This window comes from Typopeltis vanoorti, chromosome 14 (assembly GCF_054136105.1).
Source record: "Typopeltis vanoorti isolate ZY-2024b chromosome 14, IOZ_Tvanoo_1.0, whole genome shotgun sequence".
Classification (NCBI taxonomy): domain Eukaryota; kingdom Metazoa; phylum Arthropoda; class Arachnida; order Uropygi; family Thelyphonidae; genus Typopeltis; species Typopeltis vanoorti.
This window is the reverse complement of record NC_143562.1, coordinates 8,545,530-8,564,698: the sequence shown is the minus strand read 5'-3', so window position 1 is coordinate 8,564,698 and position 19,169 is coordinate 8,545,530. Positions and strand designations below refer to the sequence as shown.

The window sequence follows — 19,169 nt, the reverse complement described above, 5'->3', positions numbered from 1 at the left end:
ACAGGCAGGGTGACCACATCTAGTACTTTCGTACTAGATCTAGTACTTTTTATAAATTTTTAGTATTCTAGTACGTTGGCCAACATATCTAGTACTTTCTTCCTTCCGAATAATAATAATAACAACATGAGAGTTTGACATATGAGTTTAATATTTTTCTCTTCTCCCACCTCCCCATATGTCACATTCAGTGACAAAAGCATGATTTCTCTCTTTTTTTCTCCCCTTCTCACTGTTCGCTAACCTTCTCCTCCCCACCCCCGAATCCATTGTATGGATTCGGGGGTGGGGAAGAGATCACGCAATCCGACTGGTATTAGCTAATGAAAATATATTCTTTGCTATTCAAACACCTCTTGTGCGTTATAAGATCACTACAGCAATGAAAACAAGTGGAAAAATTAAATATTTTAATACGAGTAACCACCTTTTATTTATGCACAGTGTAAATTGGACCCCATTGAAAAGATAAATCCAACCGACAATGGGCAGTTTTTATACATAGAAATGTATATCTAGGGGCGTTACGAAGAGCTTGATAGAGAAGCAACTATTGAAGACTGTAGAAGCATTTGAAAAAAAGTTTTTTTGGAATAAAGTTTTTGAAATGAAAAATGCTGTAGGAGAACAAATGTTCCCTAATTTAACAACATTAGCCAAAACTGTGCTGTGCCTCCCTCATTCATCAGCAGCAACTAAAAGAATATTTTCAGCAGTGACAATAAATAAGAATAAAATAAGAAATCAACTACAAACTCACTTGATGAATGGACTCCTTTTGACAAAAGAAAAATTGAAACTTTCATCAGCTACAGATTTTACTATTTCTGAAGAGTTAATTCAGCAAAATCTGCTAAAAATAATGAATAAATATTTCCAGTGTTTTTCTTGTGAATGGGCACCCCTGTATATGTAAATAGCATATTAAATAAAAAATTTAATTTTACATTATTTTAAACACTAAAAAATATGCATTACATCATTTTAAACACTAAAAGTTATATATTAAATTAATGCACATATTAAGTTCTAGAGTTACAACTGGGACTTCTGTTATGATGAATGACAACTGCAGCTCTTGGACTCATAGATGACTATAGTGAGATGAGTTTTGACTTTTTTTCTTTTCATTTTTGTCGTACATGTGTTAATTTAGAGGTTTTACATTGAGTTCATCTATGATAATAAGGCAGTGATATCGTAAAATGCCCAAAACAGAGTGAAACGAAAGCAAATAAAAATCTGTTTTTTTTTGTTTTTTTTCAGATTTAGTACCTTTTTCTTGCATAAGTTGGTACGAAATATTTTTGCAAAGTGGCCCTGTACACAGGTCTGTTCATGTAATCAATAATGTGTGTGCGTATACACACATTTCTCTACAAAAATATTAGTATAGTGTTGTGGCTAGCCATCTTGCGGAATTTAATGCAAACATCGCTTTTACGTTCGGTTCTGCCAAAATCATCATAGTTGGTTAGATAACTGTTGTACAATTATATGTATTGATTTTCGTGTTTGTGTGCTTGAATTAATGGCCGGCAAATTTGCTATTTTACATTCGCAGGCACGCACAAATCGCGAGCATATCAACCCGAAACAATTAATATGCGTTTTCCTGTTGTATAATAATTCGAAACAGGTAATTTATGTTAATTATTTTGAGCTGATAGTGATGCCTGCAGTTATTTTAAAATAAAATAATGTTCCCCTTAGTGCTTTCTTGTATATGTTCAATGGTATTCGAAAATTTTCTTAATAAAATAAAATAAAAACGCGAAACAAAAGCTATTCACGATTCACAGGTTACCAACTTCCCGTGTGTTAGTATTTCTTCTTTAGCCAACGAGTATTAGAATGATAATGGTCAATCAGGGCTCTTTGCAATAACGGTACATTCGCACGTGTTAATTTCGTAGATAACTGGGACCTTTGCTTCTCTTTCAAAAATTATTAATTTTAATAAAATTAATAAAAGTGCACTATAGGATATTATTTTATTAATTAATTCTCAATTCTTGTTATTATATTATAAATATATTTATATCATTTAAATATAATAAAGGGCCAATTGTTAGCATTTAGTAGACGTACTGCATAATTAAGAAATAACAGTATATGTCTTACAGAATAGCCAGGTTCCACCGTTGTCTGAACTATATATAGACAATGTATTTACTTATGTTTTGTATTACAGTATACTGATATTATTCTTATAATAAAAAACCTCCATGGAGTCAAAGACTCGTTGCAGGAGGTCCACTGTTACACACATACACAGTTTATCATATCTGCTTTAAATGTGTTCACTGTCTCTGTGCTCCCCACACTCTAGGGCAATGCATTCCAATTACTCACCACTCTCCATGAAAAAATCTGCTCTTCACACACTACTTCTTCAACTTTGAGGGATGATCTTGTTTTCTCCCCACCTTCACCCATTCTATGCAAAACCTCTCCGACATTAATCTGGTAATATCCTCTTAACAGCTTATATGTCTTGACCATATCCCTTCTATTCTTTCTACATCAATTTATGCAAATTGCATTTTGTCAATCTGGCTTCATAAGCAACATTCCAGAGACCAGAAATCACCTTAGTCAATTGTCTCTGGGTCTTTTCTAATACATATTTATCTTTTTGAAAATCAGGTGATCAAATCTATGCACATTAATCCATTTGTGGCCCGATCAAAGCCTTATACAAGGGAACCATAACATCCTTACTTTTATAAGTCAGTGCCCTCCACGTCATTCCCATTATCCTCTGTGCTGTCCTCCCAATTTTAGCAATATGTCCCTGAAATTTTAAATCTACAATTCACTCCCAGATTTCTCATGTCCTCAACATCCCAAATTTAAAAACCTTACACTTTGCAACATTGAATTGACATTCCCACTCATATACCCATTCAGCAACTGTATTCAAGTCCTCTTGCAAAGCCACAGCATCAGCTCTACTCCTGATAGCTCTCCCCAACTTTGCATCATCTGCAAACAACTGCATATCACCATCCAGACTTCTCCTAATATCATTTTAGGAATATGCTCACTGATGCCTATCAGACAGAGAATCTCCAATCCAGCGAACTAATCTACTTTCAGCTCCATCCATTCCAATTTAATTACCACCTTGTCATATGGCATTTATCAAATGCCTTTACAAAATCTAAATATACTACTGTGTATGTAACACCCTTATCCAATGCATTTGTCACTTTATTATAAAAGTAAGCAGACGGGTAAAACACGAACTTCCTTTAACAAATCCATGCTGGCCACCAAAGAGTATTTTTCTGATGTCGACCCAGTTCTGAATCTCGATCCTAACTAACTTCTCTAACACCTTAACCACATCTCCAGATGCACAGACTGGTCCATAATTCAAAGCCCTACTCTTATCACCTCCCATATGAATTGGAAGAATTTTACCCTCTTTCCACTCCTTTGGAACTTGATCCAGTGCAAGGCTCATATTAAAAAGATATGTAAAAGCTGTTTTTAACTCTCTGAAACATTCCCTCAAAACATGGTGAAATAGCATCTAGTCTTACAGCCTCATTTACCTCAAGTCTATTCAATTCCTCATACACTCCTGCTCACTTACTAACAGTTCCTCCTTTCCCACTGCTTTAGAAGTTCTGCATGATGTCACATTCATAAGAATGAAATATCTTTATAAATTGCTCATTAAATATCTCAAGTATATCCTGCACAGTATTTATCATTCCTTCGTTTTCACCAATCAGTTCCATCCATCCATAATCATTCTTTCTTCCTCATATCGAAAGAATTCCTTATGATTTTTTTAGCTGCATTGGATAACTGCTGCTCATACTGGACTTTTGCTATCCTACTCAAGCAAGTCACCTTTCTCACCTACTCATGTTGTGCTTCTATAATATCTTCTTCCTGATTGCATTCCTTATCGTTGGAAGTTTTTCCACTTGGTTATGCTATAAATTAAAGATACCAAGAAATTATATTCTTGGTTTAATCCTTTATCCAAGTGTAGCAAGCAAAGTTTGCACCTGAACTGTTTTCAGGACTAGGCAACTCGTATAAAGAAGCTAATGACTTCGCATCACTTATCTTAGTATCCCATAATGCAAAGCATTATGGGATACTAAGGCATATCCTTACAGACATGTATAATGTACGTATTATGGAAAGGGTCACTTCCCTAACTGGTTTCAAACTTTATTGAGGTCTCATCAGTGGGAGCCAGACCCAGAGGTGATACCAAGGTTGAAGTAATGCAGAGTCATATTTCCATATACTGAGATATGAGAGGCTCTGTTTGGGTGCAGGTTTTTGCCTGTCTCTGAGTGGACCACTACCACTGAGTTTATGGCTCTGCTCAGTGTAGGGTTGAGCCTGCCATTGGACAGAGCCACCGAGTGGAATCACCATTCTGAGTAAAATGATCCTTTGGATTGGTCGCACTTGCTGAGTTTAGATCTGGGGATCACCAGAGTTTTTGGAGAATTTCCTTCACTTATATAGTGAAACCAGTCTGGGTAGTGACCCTTTCCATAATACATAGCATTATACATGTCTGTAAGGATAAGGGCAAGTGATATGAAGTCATTAGCTTCTTTATACAAGTTGCCCAGTCCTAAAAATAGTTCAAGGGTCAAACTTTGTTTGCTATACTTGAATAAAGGATTAAACCAAGAATATAATTTACAGCATACCATATCTCTTGATTCATCCATTTTACACATACTCTATTTACCCTCTTAACCATTGGAATACATTCTGATATTGCATCCACCAAGTAGTTCTTTAGTAGGAACCAAGCAGCACTGATATCCTTTCCATTCAGTTCCTCTTTCTAATTTATTGTTGCAAGCTGTTTCCTAAACTTTTCATAATTACCAGCCATATAATTCCCCATATATCCCTGGATGAGTGGTTACCCTGCATGTGTTCACCTCATGGTCACGCTCACCAACTGATGGAAGATTTGACACCGCATTTATAATATCATCATCTGATGAGATGATCAATCAAATAATATCTTTCAGAAATTCATTTTCTTTTCCCCCAGATGTAGCCTCTTGATTCCAGTCTATATTGCCATAATTAAAGTAGCTCATTTCTTGCTAGCCAGGCTAATTTGCTTATACATTTCCTTCTCAAGCAGCACCGATATTATTATTATTATTTGACACCTCCAAGGAGTCCAAGGACTCATCGAGGGAGGGCACCTGCTCTACAACCCTGTCTCAAGCAACCGACCGCAACCACACCAATATCCTTTCTGTTCAGTTCCTCTTTCCAATTTATTGTTGCAAGCTGTTTCCTAAACTTTTCATGATTACCAGCCTTATAATTCCCCATATATCCCTTTCTAACAGATGTCCTTGAATGACTCGTTACCCTGCAAGTGTTCACCTCGTTGTCATTCTCACCAACTGATGGAAGATTTTACATCACATTTATAATAACATCATCTGATGAGATGATCAATCAAATAATGTCTTTCAGAAGCTTCAGAAATTCATTTTCTTTTCCCCCAGATATAGCGTCTTGATTCCAGTCTATATTACCATATTTAAAGTCACTCATTTCTTGCTAGCCAGGCTAATTTGCTTATACATTTCTTTCTCATTACTATCTATATTACCAGGCCTATTGCAACACCCAACTAAATATTTCATCATGTTCACCTCTACTTCACACCATACAGTCTCAAAACTGCTGCTGTTATTTGCACCTTACAAATACACCTTAAATGGACACAACTCACCTGCTACCATCAACAGTACTTCTCCTTTCTTTTTTCCCTGTCCATATTCTTTCATTTTCTGGTTATGCTGATAAGTTTTCTAGAAGTTATCCAGAAATCAGTTGATATGCTAACTCATTTAAGGATTAGTTAACTGAAGCTTTGCATTAATTTAAGGTTTGAATAATTAAGTAATCATTTACTTTGTAAAAGTCGCCTTATATAATAAAAAGAAATATGTTATAACAGAATATTCTTTCCAATAGTTTTTGTAGATGTTGAAAGTAATGTTGTTTTTTTTTCCCTTTACAGCTGACTTCACTTTACTTGTAAAGGAAATGGAATATTATCACCTATCCAGCTTTTATAATTACTTGCTGTCAAGCTGCTGATTTATGGATGCATACACGTGATTAGAAATTAATATGGAGGAATCTCTTGTGAGATCTGTAATGAAAAACTCAAATTCTCACCATGGAAGTATGAAACAGTGTTCTTCATTCCACACTCCAGAGAAGCAATTTATTTCTGAAACATCTGGAGATTCTCTTCCATACTTTGACGTTGCAAAGCAATCGCCTGTACTTTCCAGTATTGAGAGAACTTTTATTTGTGAAATTTGTGGCAGATCATTTTCAACATCCCAGAATCTTAAAATTCACACAAGAGTTCATACAAATGAGAAACTTTTTACATGTAAAACTTGTGGAAAATCATTTTCACAATTTTCAAATCTTAAAACACACAAAAGGGTTCACACTAAGGAGAAACCTTTTATTTGTGAAACATGTGGTAATTCATTTTCACAAGCATGTAGTCTTAAAATTCATATAAGAGTTCATACTAATGAAAAACCTTTTATCTGTGAAACATGTAATAAATCATTTTCGCAGTTTTCTAATCTTAAAACGCACAAAAGGGTTCACACTAAAGAGAAACCGTTTACTTGTGGAACCTGTAGTAAATCATTTTCACAAGCTGGTAGCCTTAAAAGCCACACAAGAGTTCATTCAGAGAAACCTTTCATTTGTGAAACTTGTAATGAATCATTTTCACAAGTTCAGAATCTTCGAAAACACATAAGAGCTCATACTATTGAAAATCCTTTTATTTGTGAAACTTGTGGTAAATCATTTTCACGAGCTGCAGTTCTTAAGAGACATCGAAGAGTTCATACTAATGAGAAACCTTTTATTTGTGAAACTTGTGGGAAATCATTTTCAGAAGGTTCAAACCTTAGTCAACACATAAGAGTTCACACTAATGAGAAACCCTTTATGTGTGAAACATGTGGTAAATCCTTTTCACAAGTTTCAAATCTCAATAAGCACACAAGAGTTCATACTAATGAGAAACCATTTTTCTGTGAAACTTGTGGTAAATCATTTTCACAAGCTGTACAACTTAAAATGCACATAAGGATCCACACTAATGAAAAACTGTATACTTGTGAAACTTGTGGTAAATCATTTACACATTCTCACAATCTTAAAACACATAGAAGGGTTCACACTAATGAGAAACCTTTTAGTTGTAAAACTTGTGGAAAAGTGTTTTCACACTCTCATAATTTTAAAACACATGTGAAACTACACACCAGTGAGAAATCTTGTAATAAAACCCAGTATCTTTGAAACTTTGCAATGTCATTTTCAGAATTCACATATCTAAAATATATGAAATTATATCAATTAATCAAATATATGAAATTGAAAGTGTGAAATACATGTATTATATTATTCTCAAAACGTTGTAGCTTAAAATTCACATTAGTGCTTACACTTTTTTTCTGATTATGTTAATGTCAGCTCTTTGCTTTATGCGGATGATGTTATACTTCTAAATAAATCCACTACAAGTCTGCAAGATTCCCTGACTAAATTGAGTAACTGTTGTAATAGATATGGTATGAAGGTCAGCATTAAAAAGACAAAGACAATGAAAACAGGTAGAATTGTTGAAAATGTCAACTGTGTTGTGAATGGGAAACCTGTGGAACAAGTAAAACATTTCAGCTACTTAGGCATGATTTTTACTGAAGATAGTAAATTAAATATAGAAATAGACAACAGAATCAACAAAGCTGGTATAGTAGGCAGTCAGTTGAATAAATTCATATGGAATAAGAGAGAAATTAGTCAGAACACTAAATTAGCTGTATACAAGACATTGTTCAAACCAGTTTTAACTTATGGATCTGAGAGCTGGGTCAGAAGTAAAACACTTGACCAAAGACTAGAGACCGCAGATATGAGAGACCTGAGAAAGATTAGAGGTATGAACAGATGGCATCGATGGCAATATAATATTAAAAACGAGGATATTAGCAAAGAACTCGACATTGTCAGCATCCAGGAATGCGTTAGCAGAGCTAACCTCAGGTGGTATGGTCACTTAAACAGAATGGGTGAGGAAAGATTAGCAAAACAGGTGTTCTCTGCCAGGTTGGCAGGAAAATGACCTAGAGGAAGACCAAGATATAGGTGGATTGATACGGTACAAAGTGCCTTAGATGATAGAAATATAAGATCTGATAATGTTGGAGTCTTGACAAGTAACAGACTGATTTGAAGGAAAATTGTAGATAGGAAGTTAGTAATGATGTAAATTTTTTATGTAGTACTATCATATCCTGCACCCCTTGAGGGTACATGTCAGGAATTTGATGATGGTGATGATGGGCAATAGATGGCATTGATGGTAGTAGTGTTGTAGTTGGAGGATTAAGTTGTAGTGGAGAGGATGAGATGTATTTAGTGAAATAATGTGAACTCCCATGATGAGTCCTTGACTCCCTGAAGATGTCACGTAATAATAATAATAATAATAATAATAATATTGATTTGGAAATTATTTTTCTGGGAGACAGCCAAAATTGTGAAGACAACCCAAAGGCTTCTGGGAATGATGTGGGGGACACTTACGTGTAGAAGTAGGGAGATTCTTGTTCCGTTGTATAAGGCTTTGATTAGGCCACACATGGACTATTGTGCCCATATTTGGTCACTGGGTTTTCAGAAGGATGAAGAGATGTTGGAAAGGGTCCAAAGGCAACTGACTAAAGTAGTTTCTGACCTCTGGAATGTCAAGTATGAGGAAAGATTGAGAAGATGTAATTTGCAGTGTCTGGTGGACAGGAGGAAGAGGGGAGATATGATAGAGACCTACAAGTCAGTAAGGGGTTGTTATAAGATCAATGGTGAGAAGTTCTACATTACAGAGAATAGTGGGAGGTCAGGGGAGAACCAGAGGTCATCCCTGGAAACTGTATAAAGAGGGTGTGAGAGGCAGGTTTTTTCATGCAAAGTTGTGAATGATTGGAATGCCTTGCCTGAAAGTGTGGTGTCTGCAAGGAGTTTGAGTGTGTTTAAGACACGGTATGATGAGATGTGTGTGTGTGTGATAAAAGGACCTCCCAGATGAGTCTTTGACTCCATGAGGTCTTGGGGTAATAATAGTAAAGGCACATCTTTAAGAAAACGTATAGCTTCACGTATTTGACTACTAGAATGGTTTTTCTATGAGTGCAATGATGACATTAATTAGATTAAGCACAAGCATAATTTTAATATTTAAGATATAGATATTCATAAGAGTAGTTTGAAGTATAAACAACACCAGAATGAAATAAAGAAATAATTAATTAATTAAATTACTAATGTTTCACTGGACATCATACTGGTATTTTCAGAGCACAAGTTATATTCATTCATTCATTTTCTATTGTATTCATTTCGTTTTTCAAATAGGGTTTTGTATTTGATTCAATGGCTGTGAGCCCCTTTTACGGGGTGGTGCAGCACCACTTCAATCACCTCCTATTTTTATTCAGGCTCGGGACTGGCATAGCTGACAATTCAGACCTATGGCTGGAGGGATTGTCTTAAGTATTCCTGACTGCAGGGGCATGCCAGTAGTGTCTGGCGCCTGTGTGCAAAACTTTAGTTGGCACCCCTATACTCAGTACCATGGCAGTAGTGTCCGGCACCTGTGTGCAAAACTTTAGTTGCAAAAATCACTTTAAAAAAACGTTATTTTTAAGTATTTCCTCCTCTTTGGTGCCTTTACTATCTTGGCACCTGTGTGTATCACACACATTGCACATATGGCCGGTGTGCCCCTGCCTGACTGTATCCATGTGTGTTCATGGGGCCGGTTTGCTTGCTTGCAGGATGAAAAACCCCAGATAAACTGGGGGAAAACCCTGCTGTCCATGCACAAGACTGGCTAACTTGGCTATGGCCGAGGAAGATCCTTAAGCTCCTCGCGTTGTTAAGTGGAATCAAACCTAGGACACTCCTTCCTCAGGCATATTGTTGCAAAGCACATAGCCACTTGGCTAAATGCACAGAAAGCACAAGTTATAAACTCTAATAAGACATATACAGCACTTTATTAGACTGTTGCAGGAACAGTTGAGATTGTAACTGAAAAGAAACTAAAAAGGATCCCTAATAAGTTAATTCAGTGAAATCAAGCTAAATAGGTTCTTAGAATGATTGTCTTCCAGATCTCAAGTAAATGAAAGCTGCCATACTTATTGAGGTTATCAGAAGTATTTCATATCGAATGCTGATTCCAAAATTAGTCCTTTAGACTTAAAGATATTTTTGTGCTGCATACTGGAGTCCATAAAATCTTGTATGAAGGAATATTCACAGTCTGCCAACCCTGACTTGCCATGCAGATGATTGCAGATATAGTTATGTTCTTCCAAGTGGACATTAACAGATCTATTGATCTATCCAAATTAGGCTAAGTTGATGACAAAAGGAACCTTATACATTCCAGCATTTAAAAGAGGATGAGATTGATCCTTCAGAGAACAGATTATGGCTGCTAATTTTGAAAGTGGCATTATGATTTTATTTCTGATCAAGTTTAGCTATATTTTAACATGTACTGATATAGGAAATAAAAATAAATGTGATGTGATCTTGTGTATCAGGTGTGAGAAAGAGCAGGACATGTATATTTGATTGGGATTATAGCATTATCGTAAAAAATCTCTTGGATATAACGGAGTTCTTAGGCAAGGGTTGTGTCATTAAAACGAATAGCCCTGGCTCTGTATGCAAGTGTTTTGATGATGTCATACTGTTGGGATGGATAGATGGTGGTGTGACTCTGTATAAGTACCTTTAAGTGCATGTAGATTTAAGAACAGAAAAAGTTAACAAACTATTATGTAGTCGTGTAAATAGTATCTAGGAAAGTAACACAGTTGTTTTTCTTCTATAGCATGTATTTTTGGATGTTGGCTGTTTAAATGCTCTAAAATGTATCTAGTGTGTGTGTGTAGGCCATGAGATCAAATAGCAAAATACACACACACACACCATCTATACATAACCAGATTACTGGTTTTTGTGTAGCTTTAAATGCTTGATTTTCAAATTCAATATTGAAATTAGCTAGGAAGGAGAGCCTATTGCTAGATGTATGCATATTTTTCCTTTCTTCCTTAAAAAATAACATAAGTGTAAGGTGAATGTGAATAATTCAGTTATGTTGGGAGGGGTGAATAAGGTCAAGGGTTACTGTCTGTGTTACATTGGTAAATGATGAAATGACATTAGATGATCAGATCGTATTGTCTGAATTCTTTTGGTTAAGATTTTTTATTAAATGAATAGAATATTTAATGAAGAAGAGAACTGCCTGTGAAGGAAAAGTGATTTCATTAAATCATCCCCCCCCCCCCAAATACACACACACTAACTTTTGGAACCTCATATGTACATGATGTTTTAACATGGTAAGGTTTTAGTTCTTTTGATAATTTCTTTAGGCAAAGATGTAAATTTTTATATAGTTTTCACACTTTTTTTTTATTTGAGATTTTGTGAGATCTTGATCGATAAGTAGAAGAATATTTTAGAAGAGTGTTTGTTGTCTTATTTTCTGTTTGATCCATTATGATAGTTATATTACGCATATTTAATTTGGCTCTAACAATAATTTTGTTGATGTATAAGTTTTCAAGGCTGCTATTTCTTTTGGTGGACAATCTCATTGGAAGTTTGAATTTTATTAGAATGCCAACCACATTCAAATAAATATTGTTAACAAGTGTGTTAAATGAATCATAGATATGATTTCTAAAATTTGGTAGTTGTCTAAGAACAGTGGCAAAATTATGACTTCAACTGAGGATACTGACTGCATCTTTTGTAAATGGCTGTGACAAATTCACTACTATGTGATCTTGTAGTTGTGACCATGATGGGTTTTTTTTTGTTTGTTTGTTTTTGCTGTTGTAGCGTTTTGAATTTTTTCATATGATATTTTCTGGTTGCTGCATTTTCTGAGATTCATACATGATTGATTCAGTATTTTGGATTTAGTATTCCAGATGTATTTGACATATAAACTTATTTTTCACTCTCTTTTCATCAGGCTCTTATTCATCTTCCAGAAATTATCTTTGTGTTTCTTCATCCTATGTATAATTCTCCATGTTGATCTGGTAAATTCTGAGATATTAGAGCCACGTTACCAACTTAAAAGTTGGTAATGTGGCTCTAATATATCAGAATATGATAGCCTATGAAAGGCAACATGGCTTTGGAAAGGGTCAGCCATGCCTTAGTAATTTATTAACTTTTTATAATAGAGTGACATCCAAGTTGGATAGAGGAAATGGTTACACCATGATTCTGATAGATTTTGCAAAGGCAATAATAAATTTAGTTTAATCCTTTATCCAAGTGTGAGCAAACAAAGTTTATGCCTGAAAGTATCTTCAGGACTGGGGTAAGGTGGTACAACACCAGGCAACTCGTTGCAAAGGTGGAGCAAGATAACATCACTCCTATCTCAGTATCTCCCATAATGCAAAACACATCTCCTTGCGGACATGTATAATGTTATGCATTAAGGGAAGGGCCACTACCCAGACTAGTTTTGACCTTTATTGTTTCACCAGGCCCAAGTGGAGATACCAGGAAGAAGCATTAGCAAGGCCATCTCTACCTATAGGAACTGCCAAACGGTGTGCCACCTTTTTATTAAATTATTCTGGATAATGCTTCTTCCTGGTATCTCCACTCGGGCCTGGCTCCCACTGAAGAGACCTCAATAAAGGTCGAAACTAGTCTAGGTAGTGGCCCTTCCCTTAATGCATAACATTATACATATCCGCAAGGAGATGTGTTTTGCATTATGGGAGATACTGAGATAGGAGTGATGTAACTTGCTCCACCTTTGCAATGAGTTGCCCGGTGTTGTACCACCTTACCCCAGTCCTGAAGATACTTTCAAGCACAAACTTTGTTTGCTCACACTTGGATAAAGGATTGAACTAAATTTATTATAGTCTAACCAAGTGAAAAATAAACTTTTTGCAAAGACATTTGACTATACCACATGGAACTCTGTTACACAACTTAGAATAAATGAAGATGGAAATGACACTGATTTTTTATTTATTTATATCTCACATAAGAGGTACAAGAACCTTTAGATGCTCCTATTCAGACCATATCCAGAGTTTGTGCATCATAATAGTAATCAGATAAATAAATTTATACACTCAACAGTCAGACATGGTTTGATAAGGGTCATATACAGTCATCTATAGCACTCTAATCTAAACCTTCAGTTTTGTACTTCAGGTTTCTAAAGTGTGACATCTTGCACTTATCATCATTGAAATGGCAGCATGGACAGAGGTGCTGCTTAAAGTCTATTTAAATCTGTATCACATGGATCTTGCTACTTATAACTCTCCAGCTTAGCATCATTAGCATACAATTGTGAATATTCCCTGTGAGTTCACATAATGTTATTCACAAATTATAGACCAATCAGTATCTCAGGAATGGTGGTAAAAGAACTGGAAAAATTAGTAAAAAAGAGAATTCAAAAGTGGGTGGATAAGAATATGATAGTCTTATGAAGGGCAACATGGCTTTGTGAAGGGTCAGCCATGCCTTAGTGATTTAGTAACTTTTTATAATAGAGTGACATCTGAGTTGGATAGAGACAATGGCTACACCATGAATCCAATAGATTTTACAAAAGCATTTGACTATACCACATGGAAGTCAGTTACACAGCTTAGAATAAAGGAAGATAGATATGACACTGATTTTTTATTTATTTATATCTCACACAAGAGGTACAAGAACCTATAGCACATCAGTGCTATGTGTAAGGTGAGAAAGAAGAACCTATTGATATTCTTCTTAAAGAGTTATTGGGAAACACATCATGAGAAAAGCTATTCCAGAGAACAGAGGTCGATAAAATAAATGAATAAGAGGAAAAGCAGGTTTGATGAATTTGCAGTTGTACTGTAAGGGATGTTGAACAGCAGCTGCTTTTCTATTAACAGGCCTAACAGCAAGTGGAGGAATGATGTTTGTCAATTCTTTGGAGCAATGACCATGGAAGTACCTGAAAAAGACATAGTTATAACTGAAACATTGTGTCTGTGAGATAGGTGTTGAAGTTAGCCTGTGAGGGACTGAGCTGAAGTGCTTTAATCTGGACAGCATAAGAATATATATGGAGGTTTTAGGTGCGCCATCCCAAATGTGCGTATAGTATTCTAAAGATTTGGGATTTATATAGCATTAGAAGCCAGAAGGGTGAAAATAGCTTCTTGAGCAGAAGTTATGCTCAAGAGTTATCCTGACTTCCATGTTTAGGTCTTTATTGCAGAAGTTCTGCAATAAAGACCTAAACATGGAAGTCAGATGCCGAATGCTGAAATGTTACGTGTGGTCTATTCTGCTCTATGGAGTTGAAACATGGACATTGAAGGTGACAACCATCAAGAAAATCGAAGCCTTTGAGATGTGGCTATAGAAGAATGCTAAAGATATCATGGACAGAAAAAATTACCAATGAAGAGGTCTTAAAATCCATTGGCAAAGCTAAACATCTTGTAAAAATAATCAAGAAACGAAAAACATCATATCTTGGCCACATTATGAGAAACAGCAAATACCAACTTCTACAAACTATTTTGGTAGGAAGAATTGATGGCAAAGGAACTAGAGGAAGAAAAAGAATATCATGGTTTGACAACATCAAGACGTGGACAGGAAAGAGCAGTGCACAACTGCTCAGATTAGCACAAGACCGCAGTTTGTTCACCAAGATGGTCGCTGACCTTCGATAGACGATAGCACAATAAGAAGAAGAGCAGAAAAGAATGCCTAGATTATTAGAAGCTGAGGAAGCTATTGATATAATGTGTTTGTGCCAAGAGAAAGGTTGGAGGTAAATGTCAGGTTATATGGATAAGATGGTGGCCACTGGACAGATATTAGAAAGTGGTATATGGAGGAACAGAATTATTATTATTACGGGGAGTCCTTAGACTCATCGAGGGAGGCCCTAAACATCATGTCCACACAACTATACGACATTCTAACAGTATCTATCACACCTTGCCTTGAACTCACTCACTGTCATAGCACCCACAACAGACTCTGGCAGCTTATTCCACTCATTTACCACTCTAAAAGTAAAGAACCCAGCTCTAACACCCTTGCTAACCATACTCTCTCAGCTTCCATAGGTGTCCCCTGGTTCTCTCACCACCAGTCCTGATCTCATAAATATCCTATGAATTAATCCTATAGAAACCCTTTAGCAATTTGTATGTCTCAATCATATCTCCCCTTTTCCGCCTGTAAACTAATTTCTGCAACCCACAAATCTTCAACCTGTTCTCATAAGGTTCATTCCATAGACCTGCTATCATCTTGGTCACTCACCTCTGGATCCTCTCCACCTCCTCCCCATCAAGAAGAAACCTAGGTGACCAAATCTGGGCACAGTAGTCGAGATGATGTGTTATCAAGGCTCGGTACAGAGGTACAATAACTTGCTTGTCTCCGCTTGTCAAAGTATTTTTCAGCAACCAAGTGATTTGATGAGCTGATTTAGCCACTTTTGCAATGTGCCCCCTAAACTTCATCTCCCTATCCACCAACACTCCCAAGTCCCTGGCCTCATCAATCTCTTGGGGTACAGTTCCACCAGTGTGGTATACTGCTGCTAATCTTTTCACCCCAAAATGCATAACCTTACATTTTGTCACATTAAATTGACATCCATTCTCCTTAGCCCAGAACTCCAATCTATCCAAGTCGTCCTGCAAGATTTTGACATCTTCTGCATTCACTATTGACCTACCCAACTTTGCATCATCAGCGAACAAATGAACTGTTCCTCTTAGATCCTTCCCTGTATCGTTAATGAACAAATTAAACAGCAGTGGTCCAAGAACAGAACCCTGCGGCACACCATTAGTCACAGGCCGTCTTTTGGACTCTACTCCTGAATAAATTACTCTCTGATATCTCTCCATCAACCACTCACCTATCCATCTCACCAACCCTATATCCATTCCTATATGTTGTAGTTTACGGATTAGAAATGCATGTGGTATCCTGTTAAATGCCTTAGCGAGGTCCAGCAGTATCACTGTAAACCCATTACCCTTATCCAGTTCAGCCATCACTGTGTTATGAAACTTGAGCAAGTTACTGAGGCATGATTTATCCTTCACAAAGCCATGCTGTCCCCCCGTACAGTATCTCATTTTCATCAATCCATTCCTGTATTTTTCCCTTGACTACTTTCTCCAAGACCTTGACAACGACTCCTGATATGCCGAACGGTCGGTAATTTGCAACAGTAGTCTTGGATCCTCTTTTTATGCAGTGGAACTATTTTCCCCTCTTTCCACACCGTCGGGACTAAACAAGACCCGAGACTCAGATTAAACAACATGATCAAGGGCACTGGTAATTCTTTAGCCGCTTCACGTAAGACCCGTGCAGGTATGCCATCCAATCCCACAGATGTATTCACATTAAGGTTCTGTAATAGACTATTCACCTCCACTTCATCACAATTCCCATATAAACTAATGGTTCCTTCATTTTTTCAATGTCACCACCTGGATGATATACTCTTGCAAAGTGCTCACTCAGTAATTCCACTATATCGGCTGATTCAGTGACCTTCTTACTATCTTCATTCCTTAAAATCATTTCACCGTGTACAGTTTTTTTTTGCTTGCAGCATACTGAAAAAACTGTTTGGGATGCTCTTTAGCTTGCATAGCCAGTTTCCTTTCATAATCTGCATATTTTGCTTTTTTTACCACGCTCTTTACCCTTCTGGTTTGCACTTTATACCGTTCGTGTGCCTGCAGGTCATCTCTTTCTTTAAATTCCCTCCACAGTTTTTTTTTTTTTTTTGAAGCTCAAGCTTAATAGTGTTATTTATCCATTTAACCCCTACTTGTTTTTCTATTCGCAACCTAGGTATACAATCAGCCATAACCTCCTGTAAATGCTCCTTGACCACTTCCCATGCTCTATCGACATCCAGCTCTTGCAGTTGTACATGCCATAGCACTGATCCAAGCAATCTCCTGAGCTTGTCATACTTGCCAGCATGGTAATTCCACATGTCTTAATCGAAAATTCCACACCTTTAGCCACCTCCCAGGTGATCACTCTCACCAATAGGTGGCAACATGGTCAAATTCATTACAGTCAAATTCTCAGATGCTATTACCAGGTGAAGCACTCTCACACCCCTAGTATTTTCAATTACATACTTTCTCAGATAGTCATCCCTTGATAATAATAATTGAATAAAATCCATTTCCTTCCTCACATGTGTCCTCTCCTCCTTCCAATCAATGTTACCATAGTTGAAATCCCCCATAATAATTACCCTCCTTCCATTCATCCATTCATTTCATCAATTTGTTTATGCATACTATCTCCGCCATCTATTCCAACATATATAGCAACACCTAACTGTATATTTTGTTCTGCCAGTCTCAATCTCACACCAAATACCCTCAAATGAACTATTTTCACTATCCTGCGATACAACTTCAATTCTCCTTGGCTGCAGTTCATCAGCTATCATCGATAACACTCCTCCCCCCATTTTATTCTCTCTGTCCCTCCTAAACATACTATAACCTACACATTCTATCCCACTAACTATATCATCTTCTGTCAGCCATGTTTCACTAATGCCAATAACCTGTGGCCAGGAAGAGCCAATCAAGGCCAAAAATTCTTCCTTCTTGTTCCTAATACTCCTGGCATTAGTATACATGAAATGCAGAAGCTCCTTTGTCCCACCCCATCTTGATGCGTTATTCTAACTATCCCATTCCGATTTCTTGTCCTTAGTACTGGCTCGGGTACATTATATACATTCTTACACTCAACTGTCTCACTGCTGTTTGCATATCCACTCCCTCCCCCCTCCTTGGTAGTTCTAGTTTCCCTGGTTCTGCACATCCATTTTCACTTCATTCAGCAACACTTTTTCCAGTCTCCGCACACAAAATCCATTCAAATGCAGGCCATCCATCTTGTATAAATCCTTTCACCCATCAAACTCATTCAACACGTCCACGAATTCCACACCACACTGTCTGCATAACCTGCTCATAAAGTCATTTGCGATTTTGGCTCTCCTTCTAAACTCCTCTCTGTCATACCGCGGCAACAGGCTCACCATCCTAACTCTGTCACTCTTTTCTTTCGCTACCTTTAACAATACTTTCAAGTCCTCTCTCAAAAAATTTATCTCCTTTCAATTCATTTGTATCCAGGCAAAAGTTGGTGACTAATGGTGTGCTGCAAGATTCAGTGCTAGGATTGCTACTGTTTAATTTTTACATAAATGATATAAGGAAATAACCTGAAAGAAAATATTCAGTTGTTCACTGATAACAAAATTAGGTAGAGTAATAATGAGTCAAGGCAATGTGAAGAGCTTGCAGGGTGATTGAAATAAGCTGTCAGTATGCATAAAAGATAATGGATGTCAGTTTAATGTGTGGAAATGTAAAGTTATGCATTTTGAGATAAATAGATTACAAACTGTCTCCCACATTGAGGGAATTGTACTTCAGGAAATAGAAGAAGTTAAGGATTTAGGAGTAGTGGTAAAAAAAGGATTTTACTTTAGATGCCCTACTCTTTGCAGATGATTAAGTGCTATTTGGAGAAATGGAAGCTAATCTAAAAAATGCTGCAATCAGTAGCGCACTCAGGATTTAATCTTTTGGGGGGGGGGGGCAAGCACTCGAGATTTAATCTTGGAGGGGGGGGGCAAGTTAAGTAGATGATTTGATACCCGTGATCTCCTTTGGTCTGGCTTGGGCAAACGAAGTAGCACTCGGTCCAACCAGCAATACTCCATTTGCCTTGCGTTCACAGCAGCCGTAATTCCGTAATTCCGGGAGCTATAGGGTAGTCCTACCTTATGTGACCGCTAATTCATAAGTAGTATAGAAATAGAAGATGTGACACAACATAAATAAAAAAAATTAATTTTAATTAGGAAAAGAATTTTTGAAAATTTTCTAGTGTTTTTTACTTTTTCTTTTTTTTGGGGGGGGAGCCAGGGCCCCTTGGCCCCCTCCCTAGGTGTGCCA

The 19,169-nt window shown here is 36.8% G+C and overlaps 1 protein-coding gene across 1 annotated transcript in view; it reads left to right on the top strand.

The window, feature by feature from the left end:
• The first annotated feature begins 1,505 nt into the window (after positions 1–1,505).
• Positions 1,506–19,169, top strand: part of LOC150099170 (uncharacterized) — a 43,135-nt gene continuing 25,471 nt past the window's right edge. Inside the window, exons 1-2 of the mRNA XM_090404273.1 lie at positions 1,506–1,639; positions 6,044–7,355. Of these exons, the coding sequence (XP_090260399.1) occupies positions 6,157–7,355 (1,199 nt within the window). The 5' untranslated portion in view covers positions 1,506–1,639; positions 6,044–6,156. The remainder of the gene's footprint in view (positions 1,640–6,043; positions 7,356–19,169) is intronic.